The sequence below is a fragment of the Typopeltis vanoorti genome, chromosome 8, assembly GCF_054136105.1.
Source record: "Typopeltis vanoorti isolate ZY-2024b chromosome 8, IOZ_Tvanoo_1.0, whole genome shotgun sequence".
Classification (NCBI taxonomy): Eukaryota; Metazoa; Arthropoda; class Arachnida; order Uropygi; family Thelyphonidae; genus Typopeltis; species Typopeltis vanoorti.
The window spans coordinates 85,038,383-85,061,306 of NC_143556.1; the positions used below are offsets into that span (position 1 = coordinate 85,038,383).

Consider the following 22,924-nt stretch of genomic DNA (forward strand, 5'->3'; position numbering starts at 1 on the left):
AGTGATTATATGTCGACTTACACTGATTTTTTCAGAGAAGAAATAGAAATGTATATTTATTTTTGAATTATTTTACGCCAGAAGTTCAGTTATTTATGCAGATTAAAAATTTATCAAAGGTCCAGCTCTTCAATGCGCTCATGGCGCAGGTATTATGTTTGTCCTCTGATTTAAAGGTAAATATTTTCCTCCGAATACCATCTCATTTATATAACAAATGGTTCTATATATCATCGGAAATTTATGACCAAGTACCATAATTCTCGTTCAAATAATGTTCCACGGGACCTATGGAGAAGATCAACAAGCATCGAAAGAATTCTGGAAGAATTATAACACCAGAGATTTCATCGATAGGATTGCCAAAATGTGGGGAAATGGGAGCCAGAAAGAGTTGTTCGTCAGCTGAAACTAACAGAAGGAAATATGAACGTGCTAGTCCAGTCTCATTCTGAAGACCTCTTTGAAGAAGCAATCGTGATATCGATGGCATTGCCTAAGAACAGAACTTGTATACAGGTTATGAAGGAGAACTCACAATGCAAAACCTGAAGAAAGTTTGATGATGGCGCCCACAAATTTGAGTTAATATGGTCTTCATATAATCCTGACCACGAGGATCATTCATTGAGCCATGTGCTTTTATCATGCACGAGACGATGAAACCCAAAATAAGCAAAAATTCATCCATCCTTTAAGGAGAATTTCATTCACTTCCCAGCTTCAGAAGAATGTGAAGAATCTATTTCGTACAATAGGCATCAGTTTTTTAAATCTTTTTTGGACATCGATGATAATATCAAGACATTAGAAAAGTTCTTTGACTTTCTTCCTTTAAAAGTAAGCGAGATTTTTTTTATTATTATATAGACATGTCCCCATCCCCTAGCTAGAACTCTCTCTCTCTCTCACACACACAAACACACATTGTTGTGTTTTGTATTAAAGCATATTTTAAAGAAAATATTTTTCATTTAAGTTATTTGTTATACTTTTCATTTTTTAATGCAAAGGATAATTGTGTCTCTGCGTCAGTTATACTTTTAAAAAAATAATTTTTAAGTTATTAGAAGTTGTAGACGTTTTTAATAGCAGCACAAAGTAACATTTAGATAATTTTATTGAAAAATAAATAAATAAAATAAAATAAAATTGGTCACAATTGAAATTCTCTTAATGCCACGGTTGTTCTGTCCCGACTAATCAGGATAAGCGTACACACACACACTCTCTTTTTTTAACGGATGTTGTGTTAAAATTTAAATTTAAATTTACTGATATTGCCCTCTGCAGTAAGGAAAATGAACTAAAACAGGAATTAAACGGTACCTTTATTTTCACACATTAAAATATATCTTGTTATAATATGGCCTAAAGCGATTTATTTGCTGTTATCACTTTTATTAAGATTATTATTATTACGTGACAGCTCCAAGGAGGCTAAGAGTTAATCGCGGGATAACACCCTTCTCCACTCCTCTACACAAATCTAACCTTTTCACCTACTTCTTAATTCTCCTACTTCACATAACTACCATCAACGCCATCTATCGCCCATCACCACCACTAACAGAATTTTATCTGTAAAATTTTAGTTCGTAAAATATAAATCCACTTGATAAAAAATTTTATAGGATTTTAGCACACACTCTTGTAGTTTAATAGATGTTATTTATGTAAATATAATGCCGTGTTTCTAATTATCTCTGGCAATGTGGTCGCAAATTCGATCACCATTAATTAGTTATATAATACTTATATTACGATTACACTAATAAGAATATTATCGGATAAACTGGCGTTGGTTGGATAATTTTCTTAAACTTGAGATTATAACTTAAATGATGACCTATTTTGAACGCCATAATCCAACTCCATGAGATTATTTCTGATGTTTCAGGTATCTTGAATATCTAGGAAAATCTGTGTTTTCAGAATTTATGTATTACCTGCCACATATCTATTTTCTTACTAGGAAGATTCCTCATTTTCTTTTAACTTCTTTGCAACCCAGCCATTCATTCATTTCCAGTTCTAACCAATTAAACCAATCTATCCATTGAATTAACCATTACTACCAATGTGCTGTGCGTTGGTGGAAAACGCGCAGCGCACATCGTATTTAATCTAAAGCTAAAAATACTAATTTTCGTTTATATCCTTTAATATCTTATACTTACCAATAATTATATTATTACTAAGCACTTAATAGACTGTTCTAGGCTTTTGATAATAATCAGAACAAAATCATACGTTGATGAATTACATTATTATAAATGTGTATTTTCCTGAACTATTATGAATGCAAAGAGCGGAAATTTCTGTATGCAGTAACAAAGGTAAAATAGTACTGGCTTTACCATAGCTGATATTATCGTTTGCTTCTAAAGTCTTAGGTATTTTAAAATATGGTTAAATTTTACTTTCACTTCATGTGATGTCTTAAAATAAAATACAATGTCTTAAAAGCTAGATTTAGAGTGGATACGACGATATGATATTTAGATGGTCATTTTTTTTGGTTCTGAAATAATTATATTTAGTGGATTAAATATTATAGTTTTGTTTCTATTTATCTAATGTATTATTTCACGACCAACCAAAGTTCTGGAATGGATATGTATTCATATATAATTATATGAAGGCTTATATGTTTGCTTTGTGGGCTATGGATATATATTCATATGTAGAAGGGCTATGGATATATATTCATATATAGGAAGGCCTCGGATATATATTCATATATGATTATATGGAGGCTTATATGTTTGCTTGATTGAACAGTAAAGTTTCCATCATTAAAAAAAAGAGTCAATAGTATAATCGTTAAAAAGTAATCGTTAGTTTCAAAGTAAGTAAATCAAAATGCGATTATAAATTACTTTCCTGGCTTCCGGTTCGAATTTATGACTCCTCCTCTTGCTTGTTAAAGGACTAAAAAAAGTTCGATGTTTCTTCTCTAGAGCATAGTTTCCCAATTATGTAAAAAATAATATTTATAATAAGAAATAAACTCTTAGTCCATCCATACGACACTAATGCATTACAAGTTTTTTGATGTAAGTTATAAAATAATAATAATAATAATGATAATAACATATGTACCTTTCAGAGTTTTAGCACGTATTAGGTTACACGTTGTTGATGTAAGTTATAAAATACTACTACTACAACTACTACTACTACTACTAAAAATAATAATAACAATAATAATAACAACACCAATAATAATAACAATAACAACAATATATGTACCTTTCAGAGTTTTAGTACGTATTAGGTTACAGTGAGTAATAGCTAATTTCTCATAACGGATTCCATTTAGGAGAAATCTTTTAAGTGATTCGGTAGCAATTAAAAAGGAACACACAAGCCTGAAGAAAGGATAGAACATTGTAATTATGGAAAAAAAGTGTCATGGATAAAATTTCGATTTCATTTATGTTTGATCCATTTATCAGCAAGTTCAATCTTTGCATTTCGGGAAAAGGAAGGTAAGTATTCCAAAAAATATCTTGTTGCTGACCTCTGTTGTGAATAAATATTGTCAACCTTGCTATTAGTGTAGCTTACTGGTGTCATAAGGGCTATTGATTCCCAGTGTATTTCGGGGCAAACGTCACAGCCTTTAGTTACATGTTGACGAACAGAGAAGCTGGGAGAAAATGTAGGATCATTCTGAAGAATCATCTTGAAGAGTCATCCACTGGCTTCGTAATAAAGATAAGAACAGTTTTCTTTAATATTTGCTAATATGGTGTTACTTTTTTTCAGCATAACACTGACTTTCCTTTGTCGATTTATTCAAGTTCTGTGTTCATCAATTGTTATAATATTCTTAAGATTTAGGTCTTTCAGAACAATTTAACGTGCATTTATTCGTTAATGAATATTTAGTTGAATCTCACTAGGACTGTCTTGAAAATTAATTGGAGAAAGTTTAAACACCTATTTCTTTAACTCAACCTACGTTAAATTTGCTAGCAGAACCAAATTATTAAATTTAAATAGGAGAAATGCTCAGTTGAGGATCATTATTTTACTAGACTCCCTCAAATTTTCAAGTATATTCCTGTTCTATAGTATCTTGAAATACACATAATAAGTTAGACCATTTGAAGATATGAAGATATTGTTTACTGTGGTGCATTTCGTAATGGAGGTGTATTTACTTCACACTATTAAGTGAAGTAGTATTTTAGTATGAGAAATAATTTTTAAAAAGTGATATTTTTGTTGAGCATATAAAGGATCAAAACACCATTAATTATCAGCATAATCCTTGTAGTTTTTTTTCCTTTTATAGGTAGAAATATTCAGGTAAGAATAGTAAGTGAACAGAAGGATGATCTATTGTAGAATATATTAAGAGTACTGCCATGTTTTTGATATGAAGTACACTAGTTTCTGTTATAAATATAAAATAATTCATTAAAAATGAATGTTTTATGCAATTCAAATGAGTTCAAATTCAGTTGATTATTCATATATATATATATGAATTCGAAGCTTCAATTTTTCCATTTTTTTTTTATTTCCTTCAAATATTTAAATTCTGCATAAACCAAGTAACAGTACACAACTTATGTATTTTATTAACTTTTATGATTTTATATATATCTGCAGATTACTTTTATTGCTCATTACTGGCGTTTCTCATATTCTTCTTATAGAAATGAGATATGCTAAAATCTTGCCAAGATAAAAACCTTTCTAAAAAACGTAAAGAACTTCAAACACCTTATACTTTTGTAAGTTTAACCAACAGAATAACTAGTAACTCATTAGAATGCCTTTAGATATTCAATCGGTATTCCCTAAAACGCAATAATTGCAATCGCAATGAAATAAGAAATACTGCTTAGTATTAGCAGTGCTAATTAAACAAATCTTACTTGTGGTAGAGATGCATTCAACGAAATTGATCCTAGCAGAAGAACACATTAAATTATTGGCAAAATGCAGTAGAGGCATGGCCTTAGTAGCTTCCTCTTTAATTGAAAACAAACAAGGAACTCTTTATGATGGGAGAGAATGTTTTTCTTGCATTATATTTCTGTGGTTTCTTGCAATTTTTTTTTCTCCATTTGGCTGCAGGTTTGTCATTTCTGATTTACTCATCCTTTATTCTAGAAATTTCTCCCTTGTTTTCCTCGTTTGCACCACTTATCCAGTGCATTTCCTTAAAAATTACTTTCAATAAACTCCTGTGATTATTAATTTTCATCTTCTTTTTCTATCTTCCACTGTCCCAATGCTATGTAATTTCTTCTTCGCTGAAGTACTCTCCGATGGTCCGAGTTCCCCACATTGAAGTTTCATTACTCTTTTCTAACACTTTGCTTTGAAAGTTTTCTATTCTTATTTCGTCTAGTCTTGTTTTGACATACTCTCTGATTCACTTCCATGAAGAGAAGTACTCCAAACATACGAATTCCTGAATCTTATTCGATAATTCGATATTTAGGCTGAGAGAGAACAGATGATTATTAATGCTTAAGATACTATTGCACTATTTTTTACCTCCATCCTCTGTTATCAAACTCCCTATGTAAGTGCATTTATCACTGTTGAAAGAGATTTCAAGACATATAGTATTGTGGGGTGGGGGAGTGATCAGAGAGAAGAAAGGAATCTCTTAATGTTTTTCTTGAAATTATGCAGGGTGTAGGTGCTTGGAAAAACAGTATAACGAAGGATGGAAGCATATGGAATAAAGGAAGAAAAATATGAAAGGTAAGAAAAGAAAAAGAAGAAGGAAGAGAGAGAGAGAGAGAGAGAGAGAGAAGGTAAGAAGTTAATTCCGCAAATTTGGAGTTGAAGAGAATATGGATATTGACATAAAACTATCCTTGCGTGTGTCTGTGATTAAAGAGAGTAGAGTAAATACCTATACAAAAGACGTAATGCAGAAAAAAAGCATCTTATGGAAAAGATGGAGGAAGTGAGAAAATAGTTATCTATTAAGCTAATAGCTTTTTCTGGATGCAACTAGCTTTGGATGAAGGTTTTAAAGCATCACCTCAGAAGCAAGGTGGTGAGAAGATTTAAGTATTATAAGAAGGTGTTGATCAGAAGAGAAGTACAGTTTAAAACGCAAAAGAATACCAACCATTTCAGAGGCTGAATAGATAATGGATTTGATGTCCATATGCTTAAAGAGTCTAGATCTGAGAGCTGAGAGTCAGCCTATGATGAGAAAACTGATGTTGCTTGGTGAGCAGAATGCTATCAGAATAGAGGGAGTGTAAGGTATAGTTGTCCTCCCAGGAAATAAGACAAGGATTTTGTTTTGGAACCATTTAAGTTTAATAAATTATCTTCTTCTCACTTGAGAAGATCGGTGTCCGCGGCATTCTATAGAAGACCTTGATATTTGAGTCATCTCAGACTATGAGGTTTGTGAATAATGAGAAATAGAGTGTACTATTATAAGAAAAGATGTGATAGGAGTGGATGTTAGAGAAGATTACTGATGTAGAGAAGATAGAGTTTAACGAGACACAGAGGCCTCGGGGTAAACCAAGATTGGTAGAAATATCAAATTATTTCTACCATGACACGCAATGAACGACAGTGAAGAAGCTCGCAATCCGTTCACAAAGGTTATGAATGAGATATTAAATTGGAAAGAAGGTCTCTCTATGGTAGACTTGATCAAATCCTTGGAAGTAACAGTGACCAAATGAAAGTTTCTAAATCTTTCAAATGCATGTGTCCTAAGGTCGGCACAGTTAACAAGGTGGCCTGCTGCAGAATTAGAATGCAGAATCATACTTGTGGTCACTAATTAACCTACTAGTTTCCAGGTAATGAAAACCCTTCTTGTTGATGACTTTTGCCATCAACAAGAAAAATTTTCAGTTTTCTTTTGAGAGTATTACGATGAGGGCAATGGAATGATAGCATGATGACTGACTTATTAGGTATTGTTTTGGGAACACGCTGGACGAAAGTTTTCTTCCATGCTGTTGGATAGATAATTAGGGCATTTGTAATAACAGTACAGGATGGATGTTAATTTGGATGATAAGATCTTTGTATAACTAGAGGATTACCATCTGTGTAGTACCACTTTCCTTAGAACAATACAGCTGAGTATTTTCGGAGCCTAGTGCCCTTCTGTCAAAACATCAAAGAGAGTGAAAGAGAGGGAGAGAAAGAGAGAGAGAGAGAGAGAGAGAGAGAGAGAGAGAGAGAGAGAGAGAGAGAGAGAGAGAGAGAGATGTCTTTGTCGTTAAACATCACTTGGAGGAGAATACTGATGTCGATACTGTTGCTGTTTTCTTCCGTGGTTACGGGTTTAATGTAAGGTAAATGAGATGCTTGTGTTTTAGCTTGAACCATTGACTGTCCGCTAAATTTTAGCGTGGTCTACTGTGCAGATTAGTGTAAAAAAAACAGGGCTTGAATATGTGTCGAAAATTTTGAGTGAAATAGGCATTCTATAGAAGGCACTCATCCCAACAAGAATAATATCAATTATTATATGAGCAAAGATTTGGATCGGAAGAGCGAAGAAAATTAAATACATCCTGGAAAAGAGACAAAGATATCTCGAAGAAAATATCCCAATTGGCGTTATTGTAGGTTCATAGGAAATGAGGATGAGATTAGCTTGGAGAATGGCAATCTGAAGAGAAAGGAATGTGGACAAAGTTAAAGTGTGAGTTGCGAACAGGAAAGCTAATGTCAACCGCATATTTGGTATTTGGAGGGAAGTTTGTTTAAGAAAAGTTCCAGGGTGTTGGGAGGATGAAAAGAATTATCTGGATTTCTGATAGGTTAGCATTTTGAGTTAGATGATTATTGACACAAACAGTTCAACTTCTCTACCAACTTGATCTGTGAAACTGGAGAAGAGAAGTCAGTGAGAATTGTAGACTTGGTGATCTCCAAGTAGGATCGTGTCACTGTTTGGGTTATTAATATATGATCATTTTTCATAGACAGATAATTTAAACGTTGGGTATAATCATCAGAATTAGCAGAAAGGTCAAGTCAACAAATGAAGGAATCAAAGTGAGACAAGGAAATCTGGAGCTAAAGCAGAGGCTATAAAGGAGATTTTAGGACTGGATAATCTTTGGAAATGGGATATCTGATCACGCCAAAGCACATGATCAGTCTTACTGCAGTAAGGGCGGAATGTACTGTAGAGAGTTTGGATGATCTGCAGTCGTATAGAGGATGCACTTGACGTTCTCTTATGAATAACAATCAGATATGGAGGTCTGCAAGGTGACGGTGCGCATCATTGATTTTCATATTAATATCTTATGCTGGTAAAGAGTAAGTAGAAGCTTTTTTTAATAAAGTCTTGTTTTTTGGTGGAATTTTTGGCTATATTTTTATTATTTTTTGCAATTTGAATTTTGGAGATTTTTTTAAAATTGTTTGGTCGTTGTAGGACATTTTAACTTGAGAAACATTGTTCATTTTTGTGCTGCCTTTCACGTTAGAATATTTGAAATATAGCAATATGCAACAGACGTCAAGGACCTGTATAAATAAACCCCACACAGGAAGTGCCCAGATCCAAATCAAAGCGTAGTCTTTGCATAACCCCCCCCCTCCTCCAACAACACAGAAATGCAAGTAGTACCATGATTATTCGCCAGCTGATAGTGAAGATTTTCGAACTATTACCAACAGGTTATGTTCCTTGTATTATCTGACGACCTGCCTTCAGACACCGCTTTACAGCTGTTCCCTCGAATGGAGGAAGCACTCTTTCACTAGTTCAATAATTATAGTTAATTACTGTGAATAAAATCTAAATGAAATTTCTGAGTAATGAAAGATTTCAGATAAAATCATGACCTTTTACAAATATGGTAAAATTCCGTACAATTCTGAGTTCAGTTCATGTATAACTATCCCTCCAGTCCATCTTGGCACTTTATATTCTTAAACAATTTTTCTCAATTTATTCGAGGAAACCTTAAAATCCAAGAACACCTGAGAAACATTGTAATATTAATTGATAGGTTACACAATGGACAGGATTTACTCGTGAATGTAATAAACAAAATGAATGTTATAAGCGAATAAAATGACTTTTCATTCTAAAAGAAGCGATTACTAGAACAAATATAACCTTTTCTATCTCCATTTCAATTTCAATTTCATTTTTTTTTTCATTTCAATTTCTTTTAATGCAAGGATTACTTTACTTGTCCTAGATATGTGTCTTCTACTATTTATTTAGATGTCTTCTGTTCGATTTTCCTATATTTAGAAGTAATTTAAGTATACCACAAGAGATTAATTATGCGATAAATATACAATCTGAATGAGTGTTTAGAATTTTAATTGTACTGTTGTAGAATGAAGTCTCCCTGTTTACCCTTTTCTGTCAATTTGTTTAATTTAGTAAGTTCAAGCAACTTAGTTTTCCTCGTATCACCTGCGTCTTTTATCAGTTCGGTCTTCATATTGACTTGACTGCCTGCTTTTCCATCTTGAAATACGTTCTAGTAATCGCTTCTTTTAGAATAAAAAGTCATTTTGTTCGGTTGTAACCTTGTTCATTTTCTCTATTACATTCACGAGTAAATCCTGTCCATTGTGTATCCCTTCAATTACCGTCTTCACTTCTTTCCTATACCCTACGGATCTGTCAACATCTTTTCATTCGATCCTTCATCACGGTACTTCTGGTTTTTGCACCATATCACATTACCTTAATCTATGTCTATTTTTACCACTTTCATTAAAATCTTACATTCACTGGTAATTATCTTATCATGCTAGTTTTCTTTTATTTCACTCTTCTATCACTGAGATTACCTCATTTGACACTGATCGTTTGTTAAGTTAACAAACGATCGTTTCTTTTTCTGACTGACAATTCTTCACTTTTGCATATTGTTTCTTCAATTGGTGACTGTTTTATCAAAAGACGTTTTTATTCTTTATTCAGTTTCATTTATTCATCTCTAAGGTCACGAAACTTTCCTTTTTGGAAAGTTTTGTTATCTTATAGATTTTTGTTAACTGGTTAAATCTTATATTGTGTTGAACCATGACTAAATTATACTCTCTGTAACATTTGCTCGAGGATAAACCTTACCAGATTTAACTTAGTTTCAAATAATTACGGAGAAAATTTGCTTTTTTACCTTAATATCCATATAACTTTCTTATTTTGTAAACTACGCTCAACATGCTACTAATCACTAGATTTCTTTCGAAAAAACTCGACTAATTCTTCACCTCTTTATTTCTAGTACCAATTCTTAGCCATTAATACAAATTAATTTTTGTCTTATTGAACTTTTCCTTATAAAAAAGAGCCAAGACTTTCTCTAGTCTTGTCTATCGTTATCAATTATATATGAGCCTCTAGTTCTGTCAGTACCAGCACCCTTTGTTTGAGAAGACCTGGATTCTGAATGACTCTTTAAAACGAGGAACATCTTTGTATGAAAATTTAAGCTAACTTTTCAGCATGATCCGTTGTCGTCAACTATTTTAGATGCAATTCCAACAATCAAGCTTGGCTTAATTCTATTCAATCGCTATATGATATTATATTTAAGTATACGCAATGGCTTCAACATCATAGTAGTCAAGCGTATATGCATAGCTTTAAGTCTGCAGGATATTTCCTTTCTATAGCCATATATATTCATCATTATGCACTATTATACAGATAGTATTTATTCTTCTCACTTGAATTTTGAAATTTTGTTTATTAAGCAGCCATGTTATTTACCTCTTGTAGTAGTAATATATTTCCTTCGAATGTCTTTTTGTTTCATGCAGTGATTTTCAAAACGATACGATGAGAATTAAAATACACATAGATTTTGTAGAACAAGTACTTTCCAAGAGATTAACTAATTAGTATATAATATATCATCTCCCACTCAAGATTAGAATGTTAAAAATTAGTACAAATGAAATAATAATCATTTATTTTTTTGCAAATTGTTATTATATTTTGGTTTACCCACATGATATTTTCAGTTTAGGATTGCTCGTTTTATGTGCTCAATTTCATTTATGCAATGTTATTTTAAATACGTCGTGTAATTGATTATTACTTCTCTCAATTAATATAATAAATATGGGTCTGAATAGTAGTATAAATTTTAGAACATTTTGATTTTTTAAATGCTTGATATTTTACTTACTATATTTTATCAGGTCTATAGCAGGGCGAATAGTAGGCAGTGTTTGGTGGTTCTTTACGCTCATCATTATATCATCCTATACAGCAAATCTTGCTGCCTTCCTAACAGTAGAGAGAATGGTCACTCCTATTAATTCTGCAGAGGATTTAGCAAAACAAACAGAGGTGGAATATGGAACTTTAATGTTTTCTTCTACACAAGAATTTTTCAAAGTGAGATGCTTAAAACAGCATAAGGTTTACAATGCATGGATATACATTTACGAATTTTAATAATTATGATAATTGTATTGGCAAACATATTTAATGTGAACAATATAAGAAACTAGTTTATCTTTCAATGAATATTTAGGCTTCAGATATGTATATCTGATTTACTTAGATATATAATACGTTTTTTTTAGTACGTATTAGTACATGTTAAATAAGATCTAGTATTCCAGAATTTATCTTCGGAATAGTGGATTTCCTCTCACGAAATAATTTTTCTTGATATATTCATTCAGGTGTTACATTTAACATGATACTAGTTTAGATATTAGCTCTTTATAGAGATCTTTTACTCTCAAACAAAAGATGCCATTTTAAACTCTTTTCGTATTATTCCAAATAACCATCGAATTATCCATCGAATCGAATTTCGAATTAGCTATCTACCAATTAAAGTCTGTCGACTTTAATAGTAGATGGTTTTTCTTCCCATCATTATACCTCTTGAAAATTTCCACCGCTAGTAAGCATTTTAAAATAACATTAGTATCAATGTGAATATCAGATTTCATGAATTGTGATAAAATTATACACTTCATGCTGTACGAATTGCATAATGTTTTTATGACACTACACACACACAAGAAGGGGAGCAAGATCTTCCTTCGGGACTATGCTATGATAGTATTGCAGTTCGATAATTTATCATTGAGGTAAAAAGACCTGTAACAACATGGTGCCGTTTCTATTAACAATTTTCCTGAAAAGCAGTAAGTTCTAATCAGGGGAAAATAATATGGGGAGAGCGGTTCCAAAGGACAGAGGTAGACAGAAGGAAGAGGGCCAAAGATTGGTTCGGTATGTTTGGAGCTGGACTATGAAAGTACGAAAGCTGAGAAGTGGATGTCGTATTCTTACATAATAAGATTATGTAATAAGAGGAATAGTAGGAACTGGTTCGACTGAGAAAACGCCCATGAAATAAATTATAAAAAAGATAACGCAGAGAGAGAGAGAAAGAGAGAGAGAGAGAGAGAGAGAGAGAGAGGTAGGATTATCGCTTAGGCGGATTTTCTTCATCTTCTGTATCATCTGAAGAATTTTAATGCCGGTTTTGAATGAACTGCCACAAATGAAAAAAGAAAAAAAAAGCAGTACTCTAATGTAGGCAGCATTTGAGATTAGAAAATGTTAGGAATTGAGCAGGAAACAAATGACATTTTGGCCAAATATGAATGATTTTTGTTTGAGGCTGAGGAAGCTATGAATATCATATGTTTATCCGTGATAAGCTGAATGTGAAAGTCATCTAGAGAAGACAAGACTGATCTTGACTGCAAACCGGAGTATTACAAAAAGTAAGGCAAAGGAAGCAGAATCTTTCTTCAGGACTATTCTGTGATAGTACAGCAGTTTGCTAATTTATCATTGATCTGCTTGAGATTGGTAAGGTGATCAGTGTTTAAGACATTAGTTATGGAGGATTATGAAACTTAAATTATTACGGTAGTACTGTGTCCTTGAATGAAACAGAGAACAGAGAACGAAGGGGAAGAATGGAGTGCATCATAAGAAAACCAATAAATAACATTTGATGTTAGAGAGAGAGAGAGAGAGAGAGAGAGAGAAAGAAATGTCATTGATATATAGGAGGAGGAGGAGGAGCGTAAATAAGAGTACAGAACCCCGGGTTACTCCATCACTTATAAAGAAATCTGATAAAAGGAAGCCACCGTGATATGATATAATGAACGACCGGTGGAGAAGCTGGCAATCGACTTATAAAGGGTCAGAATGAAGACCATAAGAGGGCAGCTTGACGAGAAGTAGTCTATGCCAACCATGATCAAATGCCTTGGGAATATCAGTTAATAACATTATATATATTTTCTTATTTCGTTGTCACCATCTTTTAAAAATTAATGAATTATTCCTCAGTATTTTTTTTTACAAATTAGCTAGTGTGGTGTAATAAAACAGGAATATATTTATTTATTTAATAATAAATTAATTATTAATTAAAATAATAATCTAATTATTAATGATTTAATAATGAATTATTAAATTATTAATACTTATTAAAAGTAAACTTAGTTTAAGTTGAGTAAGTTGACTTTTAATAATTTTACCTAAAAATATTTTAATTGGTTTTAAAATTAAATTTTTTTAAAATTGATTTTACCTAAAATTCTAGTATAGAGGTCAATTAATACTTTTTAATTAGCATTTTCGTTTCCCTTTATTATATCACGTAACTTAAGGAAATCAGAATATTTTTGTTATTTATTTTATATAAAACTTTCACTATATCTACACACCTAATTACACTTTATGTAAAGGATTATTGAAATGCTAAATTTCAAACCTAAAACACAGAAATATATGTTTTTCATCAGACAAGTTTTTCTATAATTTAATCAAGCGAATAACATGAATAAATGTATATAACCAGAGAAAATAATGTACGTACATCCTTTATATTACTTCCTCTCAATGTTTATTGTATATCGTAAAATTAAAGATTACTTTATGATATTTTTTTCAGCTCCAAAGCTCGAAAATTCCAGTATATGCAAGGATGTGGGAATTTATGAACTCCAGGAAACACGTGTTTGTAACGTCTTATGAGGAAGGTATAAGGAGGGTTCGAGAATCGAAAGGAAAATATGCATTCCTTATGGAATCTACAAAGAATGAATACATCAACGAAAGGCAACCATGTGATACTATGAAAGTTGGGAGAAATTTAGATGCTAAGGGTTACGGAGTAGCTACGCCAGTAGGGTCAAACTTAAGGTATACAATAAATATACCATTGTTATATCAATACACACAAATATTATCCAGTTGTTTGATCAAAATGCTTCTACCGAGTGCAGAAGATATGTTGATCGGTAATTAATCGCTATGTATGTGGAATTAAATGTATAATTTAAACCTACTAATATTAAGAAGATTAAGGTACATTTGGTGGGAATGTTAGGATTTAATGTAGCATGGCATTAGATTTCTTCCAGTAAATCACATATGAATTACCCGTTATTCGGCCAATGACTTAGGGATTCGACAGGGTTGGGATGTTTTGAATTATAGCAAAGCAAATGAGAATAATGTGGTAATATATTATTTCGGTAATTTCTGTATCATCTGTAAATTGGGTGTGTCATGTCATTCTGGCTTGTTTGCCTGTTTTGAATTAGCTAGTGTTGTGTAATTAAATAGGAACATATTTATTTAATTAGTATAAAAGAGGGAATACTCGCCTTAAACTGATTGTCCTAAACGGAATTCGAACCTTTGTCTTTCACACCAAAGCCATCTTCAATATCAACTCAGCTCCGAAGCTATGAAGAAATCGGTGAAAAGGTGCCATGTGACCAAGGAAAATTATTCCGAACGTTGATGGTTTTATATACCCATTAACTATGTTCAACTTTCGTTAGTCAAAATCCTTTAACCGACAACAAATCCATTTAATTTTAATGGTTAACACAGTAATAGTAATTTAGTATTCTTACAGGAAATAAATAAAAATGAACATTTAAAAAAAATTATTGTTTCACTCTGTTCGAAAACACCTCAAGGTGCTAATCGAAAATGTATATTTTTATCTTTGAAAATGGCTTTCCCTCTTATGGTAAAACGGTAAAATGGTAAAACGCTCAGCTCCATAAGAAGAACCAACTATTTTTATATTTATTATCTGATGTCAGTTCGATTTATGGATACATCTACTGTGCTGAAACAGATTCTCTGAAGAGAAAGATAGATAATCTTATAACGTTAGTTTTCTGTCACACGTGAGCAGAACGAAATACTAAATATTAATTCACTAATGCTTAAAACTATAAGTATGAAATGTTTTTTATTTGAAAATTACTGAGAAGGATAATGTCTCATAGACATGGAAATGATTGTGTAATTAAACGAATGCGATTTCGTAATCTAGTCGAGAATCTGTAGTACGTGCAATGCAGAATTATGTTAACAAGGAATAAATTAAGCTACATTTAGAGTGTACACTGCGCGGAGAGTTTATTAGAAACATCGACAAGTATATAAAGACGAGAAAAGCGTATGTATGTGCGTGCACATATATACGCTTTTCTCGTCTTTCTATACCTTTCTATATCTGCAATAATAAATAAAAATATGTATAATAATAATTATAATAAAATAAAAATAATAATGCCACTAACGGACTATGAGTCTATAACATATCGTGAATGCGAAATGTGTAAAATGGATTGAAGTGTTGAATTATATATAGTTTATAAGAAAGAACGCTAAACTGCACACGAGAGATAAAAGCGCTAAAGAGGAATGAATCTAAAATAAGAGGAGCTAAATAAATAAACAAATATAATATATAAATAACTAAAATTGTTGTCGTCTGGTTACCGTTTCAATTTACGAATTATCGTCATAATATAATGGTTTGCAATTATTAAAGAAGCAACTAAAGATATAAGAGAGAAATATATTATATGTGCTACCCGTCAGGCTGCAGTAAAATAGCTATTATCTCCAATTTAAAAGCTCATTACTTCCAGTACTCGGTGGTAAAGATTATCAAAGCAAGTTACATAACCTTAATCTAAGAACATGGTGACAACTGGATCATCGAATACACACACGTTAAATCGGCGCAAAAACCAAGTGATGCCACTAGCAGCCACCATAGAGACCAGTATGCAAGCACTGCATAGGAAATGTGCAAGACCCTTGCGGTCAACCATATGACTCACCGTACATATCCACTTCACCAACATGTGTGGTCTAAACTACAAACTTAATAGTGTTCCACTACCACCTTCAGTCTACAAAACCCACCTACTCTTTCTGTCAGAAACTCAAATCTTACCTCCCACACCACTAGTTATCTTAACTTTCCAAACTACTCACTCTTTAACAACTTTCATCCCAAGAGTGGTGTCTGCTCTGAGATACCTTACCAGAGAGCACCTAACCTAGAATCAACCAACTCTGACTTTCTTTGTTTGAAACTATCCCTTCGCCACTCAGTCAAATTCATTTTCTCTCAATTGCCCCCTCAACTCAACCAACCACTCTGAGCTCTTTAATTTTCTCTCCTTAAAAATTGATTTTCTCCAATCCCACTTTCCCAACAGCGAAATTATCCTCCTAGGAGATTTTAATGTCTAAAACACCAGCTGACTTTACTCCTCCAGTTATAGAGATCTTGCAGGCAGAGATGCTGAAACATTTGCTATCACTAACGACCCTACAAAACTTGTTCAGATGCCATCCAGAATCCCAGGTAACAAGAACCACTCCCCAAACACCCTAGATCTCTTCCTCACTAATGACCCCTCCAAATATACAGTGAGAGTAGTGAGCCCCCCCCCCCCCACTGGGTAATTCTGACCACAATCTAGTGCTCATCTCCTCTCCCATGCAACAACGCAAATTCTATGCCACATTCCCATGGCTGGACTGTTGCTTCCAACCCAAACATACGCACCGAACTTATTATCAACGTAATCCTCACCGGCATTCCACACACTACTCTGAACTGAAATTCCCTAACTACACCCTGGTGTTCCAAAAGATGTGCCAAGGATGTAGAGATGAAACACCAGACATATTGTAACTGGCTGATATAAAGAACCTCATCCGTCTTGAGAGCTAATACCGAAGACCGAAATAGATTCACAAAAACAATCAGTGCTTCCAAAACAGAGTTCGAAAGAGCAAAAATCAGGAAACTATCAGCCTGTTCAAACGGTGGCCAAGCCTTTTGGTCTCTCGCCAAAGCAATTGGCAGTAGGTTCTGCCCAATAATATTCCCATCCCTATCATACCCAGATGGCTCTATTACATCATCACCCACAGAAAAAGCCAATGCATGCATCGATGGTAAATGTCCCACAACCATTCCAGACACCAAACATACAAAGCCCCTATATCCTTTTGCCAAGATAATATATATATAGACTAATACACGACCCCCAGTATGGATTCCGTCGCTGCCGATCAACAGGAGATCTGCTCACATATGTCACGCATCTCTTCACAAATGCCATGGAGATGTTTGGCGAATCTAAAGTGGTCGCACTTGATATCTCCAAAGCTTTTGACCGGGTCTGGCACAAAGGCTTTCTAAGGAAACTACAATCATTTGGTCTAACCCAGTACATCTAAAGTTGGACTGCCAGCTTTCTGTCTGGACGCACATCGTGTGTGATGATGGATGGCTCCCTATCCTCTCACCATTCAATTAATGCTGGGGTTCCATTAGGTTCTGTACTCTCACCAATCCTATTTTCCATAAAAGAGAACCATTTTTCTCAGAATCCTTTTTGACGATAAGCAAATTTCCAGTCAGTTTGAGATCTCTCTTTTTGGACTTACCCTGACTTCAAACCTCTTTTGGCATAAACATATCACAAGCATTGTGTCCTCAGATTCAAAACAAAACTAGGATTTCTCTTTCACTCAAGACGTTACTTGATTCCTGAACAGCTGTTAACATTATACAAATCACAAATCCGCCGAGCTATTCAATACTGCTCCCACACATGGGGTGGGGCCCCTAAAAGTTCCCTCAAAATGTTGACTCAATACAGAGGAGAGCAATTAGACTTATTAATGATCCATCTCTTACCAACTCTCTCTCTCCCCCACTTTCGCAAAGATGTTTGGTTTCTACAATATGTATATTCTACAAATATTTCCATGGGAAATGCTGATCTGAAATAGCATCAAAAATCCCTCCACTCAGTACTAAACTCGTTGGAATACTTGCAGCTGCTGCTCAACATCCCTTCACAGTACACCTAGAAACAAACAGAACAAATTTCTTTTCCTCCTCCTTCATCCCTGCAACTGCTACACTACGGAACAGTCTCCTCCTGCTGTGTTTCCCAAGGAATACAATTTGCAGTCTTTTAATTCAAATGTAAACAAATTCTAACCCACTACCCATACATGGTATTAATGTACTATAGGTTGATCAACCAACCTCTTGTGTATGGGTACAACATAAAAAAAAGGAATAATAACATACGTTTGGTTTGGTTGGGAAAACAGACATACCTTTCAGGTACTAAAAATTGGAAGGAGAGAAGAGATAATATACCCATCGAAAATTTAGACGATATTTATGGGATATTTAGAGGATATCCATGTGTATTCTGCTAATTAAGAACACAGAATAAGTATAGTTTGGCTGATTTTCTATATTTGGACATAAATCAGCTTCATTTATGCTTCATCTCTTTAATACGATAAATTTAAAGCTGCTTAATAAATCTAATTGTCATGTTCGATTAATAAAACAGGAGAGTTCGCTGAATGAAATGTCAGCTTGATAATATTGAATTGTTCCAAAATTCTTTTTATGCTTATATTATTGTTGCGTTTTTATTGAAATTTTATTCAAATTATCTGTAGCATTCTTATATATATATATATATATATATATATATATATATTGTCGTTATTTTTACTAGGGATCGTTTGAATTTAGCAGTTTTGACTATGAAAGAAAATGGCGATTTAGCTCGTTTAGAAAATAAATGGTGGTATGACCGAAGCGAATGCAGAAATGGAGGAATGCAGGTAATTTGTACGATAACTTTGAATTAAGATTGTGTTGAAATTTTTAATATTGTGATTACCAGTTGTGTATTTGCTTTGTGATAATTTAAACGTAGTAAGTCACATATTTTAACAAAAATATTAAATACTTCCGAATATGAGTATATGAAAACCATTCCTTTAAGCAGTAATTACGATTATTTATGACCAGCAACAATCCACATGTGATCATTCAGTTTCTCTAGGAGGCTTTGGCTAGACATATTGTTTTTCATAAGACTTCTATCATTTCTTCCAAGAATATTAAATTAAACATCACTGCATTATATTATTTGCGTTGGTTTCATAAATATACATTTTGAGCGCATTCTGTTTTACAATGAGGAGATGTGCGGTATCTCATAATACATGATGATATTCAATTAAATAACACCAATGTTTACAATTTTAAACTGCGCATGTCACCACATTACGTTTGCTGTTGTTACTGAAGAAAAAATCATCCATCATGCTTTGTTTCTATTATTTAAAATGTATAATATTTAGTACGTTAAAAGAATATCCTTATCTAATTATTATTCTTATAAAGTACAACTTGATTATACAGTATAGATTCCTTATGAAGCATTCAACACAATATTCTTTTTAAAAAAAAACAGCGAAAATGGTATCACACGCAATTCATGCATAGCTATAGAATTTATTTCGCCGTTGATACCTTTTCTCATGGATACGTATTCATTATTTTATTAATTTGTATATTATATTCGATATTATCCTCACTATCATCAAAGTCCTCATATGTGCCTCAGAGAATGTACAAAATATTACGATAGAACTATAAAAAAAGTTCGCATCCTTACTTTACCTATAATTTTAATAAAAACTAATCTGCTATCTTTCAGAACTCAATTATTTTCATATCATTTATATTTTAGTTTTTAAAGTGCTTCTTATTGTATTAATTCACCTAGATCTTCTTGGTTTTTCTCCCTGTTTCCCTTGCAACAAATAACCTATTCTCTTCCATTTGTTTAAGTAACCATATCACCAAATATTAGCTCATCCGTTTCTAAATGCTAAAATGTCAAGTTTTTTATAGTGTTTGTTCTTTTATTGATAATTTTCATGCCTGATTTATTGCATCAGTTATTCAATGTAGTTATGGAATCATGCAAGTTTGTACTGGATTTATTTAGCAGCATAACACATATGCATGAAGTAAAGAGCTGAGATGAACATCTCCAATTTTCATATTATGTCTAATGCCACAGTTCTTAATCTGATCCATAGAGGTGATGAATTACAGTGCAAATAATGTATACCCTTTTCTCACACCTGATATAACATCAACCATCTACATGTACCTCCTACAACTCAAATCTAGATGAGGTATTGCTCGAAATAATATCCTATTTACAAATACAATTGTGGCGTTTCGAACAACATTTCTCTTGGCACCTTATCATATTTCTTTTCCAGATCTAAAACTTAAATACAGATTTTTCAGTATATTTACACGATTTCTGAACTTTTTGTTTTAAAGTGAAAATCTGATCTTCACAAAATCTTTTTGGCTTCAACCCAGCTTGTTCTTCTCAAGAACGTTTTCCATTCCTCAACAGTTATCAGCTTTTCCTGAAGTATGTTTGTATAAATCTCACTTGGAACAATACGTAGCCTGAAAATTCTACTGTAATTCTCACATTCAGCATTATTTCCATTTTAAATGATGGGCACCAAGTTGAAAGCTCTTCTGTAGGCATTTTTCAGTTCGACCCTCTAAGCAGGACTTCTGAACTGCGCAGTGTAGCCCTTAAAAATTTGCATTCCTCCTTATCAGAGCATTTCTGGTTGTATATCGCCTAATCTAGTTGCCTTTCCATTTCACATTTTAATGGCATTTCTACCTTAAATAGAGTTACTCCGAACTGCATTCATCTGAATGGTTTCTACAAATGTGCTGTCAGTTCATGTTATTTAGCAAGGTTTTAAAGAAATTACTCCACAGATATTTATTATATCTTTATCTTCAGTTTTCGTGTCATCGTTATCATCTCTGATTCCTTTTACAGTACTATTTCCTACGTATCTAAGTTTTTTCTATCTAATGGCGCACATTTTGTAACATTCCTGATTTTTATCCCATATTCTCACCAAAGTCTTTCCATGAATTGATTAGACACTTCTAAGTTTTTTTCGTTTCTTACATTTTTCCTGTATTCTCTTAGAACACATTTTGACTTACTTACAGGAACTTTTGATTTACTCCATTCATTCATTTCCTTTACTTCTCCTAAACTTTCTGAGTCGACCATGGAGTTCAGATGTATCGATCCTTGCAGACAACCTTACCACATGCTCTTTGGCTGAATTAATACATGTTTTCTTCAGGTTTTGCCATTTAATCTCCAAGTTTGGTTTCTGGTTTTCAAACTTTTCATTTTTTTCTCGAATAACATTTTTAATAATACTTTTTGAATAATTTCTTTAGTCTAGAGTTCAGCTCTAAAGCTTCAGATCTTTTTAAAACATTCTTACACACTTTACTTTTCAGAATCATATCAAATTTTATACTGCTGAAAACTAAATGGTGGTGACTTCATATTTCGCATTCTCTGTGTACTATTGTGTCCAAAAGTCGATTAGACTTTTTTTTTTTATTTCTTGTGTCTTCTGTCAACGTGAATTTGTGCACATTATCTTCATTGGAAAATGGTGTATATCAGGTAATCATTTGTTACTTTGCTGCTTAGATCTGTTTAGAACAAGGAACCCACATTTATTTGTGTCAGCTACCTTCTCTAATGCCTTCAAAAATTCCTCCACTTATTCTTTAGTAGAATCATTTGTGAGACCATTGGCACAATAAGTCTTATTGTCCATTTTCCCATTCTGATGCTTGCCTGAGTCAGTTGACTTGATATTGCCTGCCGTTCAAGAAGATTATTCTCCTATTAAGCGTTGATTGCTATAGCTATACCATTTCTCTGATGATTATTGTCAGAAATAGAATTATGTTTATTTGCTATTTAGAAGACTCTCATTTTGTTCTTGTCTTCTTGTTTCAGTAATGCCTCTTATGTCGGCCTTGTACTTCTCCAATACTTCTGCTAGTTTATTCTCCTTTTTGATGCGTTTTATGTATATGTATTAGTCTTGAACTGTGTTGATTTTGAGTTATAGTTCATTCCAGTACCTGACTTTTCACTGTTCATCCTGTTAACCTAGTGAAAACAGAAAAAGTGTAGATAATAATCCTGTTTAACCTGTTAATGCTCTAGGTGGCATGGACTTCCATTGTGTAGTATCATTTGAATTTAGTTTAAGGCAATAAGAATAAAATTTGTACATTAGTTCAGAAAACTCAATCGGTTCTTCACATTTATTAAAAGTCTTTGCAGAGTTCTCCTGTTATCTATATTTGTAGCTTAAGCGTCCCATTTGATATTGTGTTCAAATTTATTATAAACAATTCATTTTACAGTTAAATGTTAAATGCTTAGAATGTACGATATTGTAAATGGTTATATAGCAAGACATAAAACTCTTTAATGATATAATTCACTTTCCTGATATATTATTTACATGATGCATTTATGTTGTAGGAATCCTCCCAAAATGAGCTAACACTAAGCAATGTAGCTGGTTGTTTCTACATCTTGGTTGGAGGCTGTGTTTTAGCTTTAGTAGTGGCAGTAATAGAATTTTGCTACAAGTCAAAAATGGAAGCCGCAAGATCAAAGGTGCGAAATTATTTCATCTTAAAGATTACACACATCTCTAACAAAAATAGAGAATGGATTGTTTATCGACTTTCTTAATGAATAATAATTGGAAAATTATGATATTCGTTTCGTTAAAATACCACATAGAAACTGTACAGAAGGCTTCACAACGATTGATGCTCTGCCTTAATGAAAATGCTAAAAATCTAATGCTATTAGTATCACATTGCTGACACTCTCCACAAGTTATCCTGAATGAATAATATGGGATAAATCATGAAAC

The 22,924-nt window shown here is 32.9% G+C and overlaps 1 protein-coding gene across 1 annotated transcript in view; it reads left to right on the top strand.

Annotated features, from left to right (window-relative positions):
- Positions 1 to 22,924, top strand: part of LOC150104174 (glutamate receptor 1-like) — a 222,861-nt gene that overhangs the window by 198,827 nt on the left and 1,110 nt on the right. The window contains exons 9-11 of the mRNA XM_090396416.1: positions 11,155 to 11,353; positions 13,896 to 14,129; positions 22,522 to 22,659. Coding sequence (XP_090252542.1) covers positions 11,155 to 11,353; positions 13,896 to 14,129; positions 22,522 to 22,659 — 571 coding nt within the window. The remainder of the gene's footprint in view (positions 1 to 11,154; positions 11,354 to 13,895; positions 14,130 to 22,521; positions 22,660 to 22,924) is intronic.